Here is a 3,330-nt window from a genome sequence, read left to right as displayed (position 1 = left end):
TTGTGGGGTTGCTACATTATTGTGCAATTGCACAAGTAAAATACTAACTCACCATCATTTCACTATAAATAGAGGTTATCTTAGCGTTGGTTCCTCACACTACACATACACACATACATTGAAAAAATAAAAGTAATATATACATCATGGCTAAGTTTGCGTCCATCATCACCCTTCTCTTTGCTGCTCTTGTTCTCTTTGCTGCTCTTGGTGAGTAGTAATAAATAGTCTCATATGCATGGCCAAATGTATTTTGAAGTTTTCCTTTCATTTATTTTGATGCGATTAACTTTGAGTTATGTATATGCAGAAGCATCAGCATTACGTGGAGGGAAGCGGTGCGAGAAGCGAAATTCAAGTACATCATTTTCAGGAGCCTGTCAATACGACAATGCGTGCATGAATCAGTGCATTAACCTTGAGGGAGCACAAGATGGAAAATGCAACAATGCCGTCCCCACTCCTAAATGTATCTGTTACTTCCCATGCTTCCCCAACTCCTAAATGTATATGTTACTTCCCATGCGATTCATCTACCAAAACTCTATGGTGCTTAATTGTGTGTGGATTTTTATAAAATAAGTCTGTGTCACTCCATGAGTGGCTTAATGGCATGTACACCTATGTTTATGTTGGATTGGTTATAATATAAAATTTTATGCACGACGTATCTTCTTGTACATAGAAATTTGTAAGGCCCAACCCCGACCCGATATACGGTCGAACGCCTTGACCATGCCATAGAAATACTAGTGTGGTTGCATAAAAAGAGAAAAAACAAAGCATATCTTAAGCAGATTACTTTGCAACCGATAGTGATTGAGCTTTGGGTTTTCTTCATCCTTCCTTGAGCAGAGGTTGTCATGATGTGGGTGTTATTGCTATAGGTTAATTTATGCATGCTAGATTACTAAAACTATATACATATGTATGTTGTTGACAACTCAATACGACAATCTATAACGATATTTTATCTTATACGGTTTATGACAGAAGATTATAATAGTCCGGTGACATACACCATTACAGAATGAAATTTTTTTTTTTCTTGTGGCTCGAGCAAATGGAAATAACAGTATCCTTGAATCCTCTTGCACCTCTACAAATTATGTAACTATAACTTCGTCATGTATCTTAAAGCATCTCTGCTGAAAAAGATATATCATCAAATATATTTATAATATTAAAAAGAAAATATCAAAAAATAAAAAAGAGAATGAAAGGAGTTTTCAAATAAAATATCCTCATATAGAACCCTTGTTCGGAAACTCGCTAGGCGCTACGCGTGCGGCACACACGGGCCTAGCGATTTATTGGAAAAGCGGAAAAAAATCGGGAAGTACGCGGGATGAGATTTTTTGTACTTTTATATGTAAAATATCACATTTTAAACATATAATACAAATATTTATATAATAAATATTTATTAAAGTCATACATTTTATACGTATAATACACAATTTATACGTAAAATACAAAAAAATTGTATAATACGTGTTTATGAAGAATACATTGGTACTAAAAGTCATAGATTTATAAATACATACCAATTAGATCACAAAATATAATTGTATTTCTTTTAGTTCACATCCATTACAAATAGTTTAATATATTTTAACTATATTTATCTTTAAATTATAAAAATTAAAATAATTTTACTATAATTTATATAATATAATTTTTAATATAAAATAATACATGCAAAACATAATAATTAAGTGTATGAAAAAATATAATTAGAATTAATTATATAATTATGGCTTATGGTTGATTGGGATTGCGAAAAATAAAGAAATAAATAAAATAAAAATGTTGGAGCACGTGGTTTTCTTCTTCGTTTGCTAATCATCCAACCCAGCCATAGAAAAGGTCTGAAATCACCACCGATTACGCGCCGGGTTCTCCACTTCCACGGTCCAGGCGGACACAAATCGGACCACCGCGTAACATCACCGATCTGCATGAACTCGCCACGCTCCATCTCCGATTACCGTTTTCTCGGCCGTGTAATCGGTGATGCGGCTGAGTTTTAGAACAAGGAACTAGTTACATATTTGTTTTGTTCTAAATCGTTTAATATTATTAAAGTATCAAAATCCATTAAACATTTTATACTATTCAACTCTATTTTGAAAACCAAATTGTATCTCATTTGCGTAAAATATAGTTTCCCACTTTGTATTTTGAAAACCACATTGTATTTCATTTGCGCAATAGATACCGTATAGCGAGTACTGAGCATCCATTTCATGATCCTAACTTCCCGGATCTCTCAATTTTACAACTCCGAACCGACCCAAACCGGGTCAACCCAGAATCCGCCGGAGAAAAAGAAATATGGATAAGCCTAACTTCGTATCTCACCCAAAGAAGCTGAATCCGCCGCGAACCAACTCGGCGTCTCCGTCCTGCAGCTCCTCCCTTCGCTGGTCAACCCTGCGAAATCCTTCGCTCGACCACCAATCTCAAAATTCCACGTCGGAGCCGTCGGACTCGGATCATCGGGTCGGATCTTCTAGGAGTCAATGTCGAGTTCCCAGGTCTCCCTCTCCATCACTCGATCCACGCCGAGCAGTTCCTCGTAACCAATCTCACCATCAACGGCGAGCGTCATCTCCGCCGCACCGTGTGGGCATTGCCGTCAATTCCTCCAAGAGATCTGCGACGTGTCGGAGATCAGACTCATAATTACCTATCCGAACGCCACCGCAGATTCCGACGCCGATTCAGACGGATACCTCCGCCTCGGGAGCATCTTGCCGCTATTTTTTTTCTTCATTCAAAATAATGATAAATGTTTTTAAAAGTAGAAAAGAGTCTTTCGACTAAAATATTGAGAAATTTGCCAAAATAGAACAAAAAAACATTCTATGGTATAAATCGAACCTAAAGTTGTCCATATAGTATAATATTTTCCATAATGCCAAAAGTAACATTTGATTAATCCCATTAAACATGATTAATTGTATTTAGAAAAAAAAATTAATGAAAATCGGTTGGTTTAATTTTAAACCTGGGAAAAAAATAAGGAGATATTTCCCTAACTCCCTCTAACCCTAAATCGATCTCTCCGCCTCTCTCTTTCACGGCGAACAAGAAGGCGATTGTGTCTTCTCCGTGGTCTTTTCTCCGGTGAAATCAACGGCGAGTGTAATCACCAGTGGAACCCCTTTCTTTTCTCCTACCCGTGGAACCCCTTCGTCTTCTCCTACATACCTAAGGTAAACACCAAAATTCTCCATCCAATTTCAGTTATAAAGTTAGTTCATCTCCTTCTTGTTCTAATACTTCTCTGGATCTCTTACAAACACAAAGGCGATTTCGGAGTTC

General features: G+C 36.7%; 1 protein-coding gene and 1 pseudogene across 1 annotated transcript; both read left to right on the top strand.

The window, feature by feature from the left end:
- LOC106323082 (defensin-like protein 3) lies at positions 1–666 on the top strand. The gene is made up of 2 exons (XM_013761250.1): positions 1–210; positions 311–666. The coding sequence occupies exons 1-2, from the start codon at positions 147–149 to the stop codon at positions 502–504; spliced, it is 258 nt and encodes an 85-aa protein (XP_013616704.1). The 5' UTR covers positions 1–146; the 3' UTR covers positions 505–666.
- Positions 667–2,351: 1,685 nt separating this feature from the next.
- Positions 2,352–2,880, top strand: LOC106323775 (annotated as a pseudogene).
- Positions 2,881–3,330: the final 450 nt, after the last annotated feature.

Source organism: Brassica oleracea, chromosome C2 (assembly GCF_000695525.1).
Source record: "Brassica oleracea var. oleracea cultivar TO1000 chromosome C2, BOL, whole genome shotgun sequence".
NCBI lineage: Eukaryota > Viridiplantae > Streptophyta > Magnoliopsida > Brassicales > Brassicaceae > Brassica > Brassica oleracea.
Note: the sequence above shows the minus strand (reverse complement) of the source record. Positions and strands in the feature narration are given on the sequence as shown.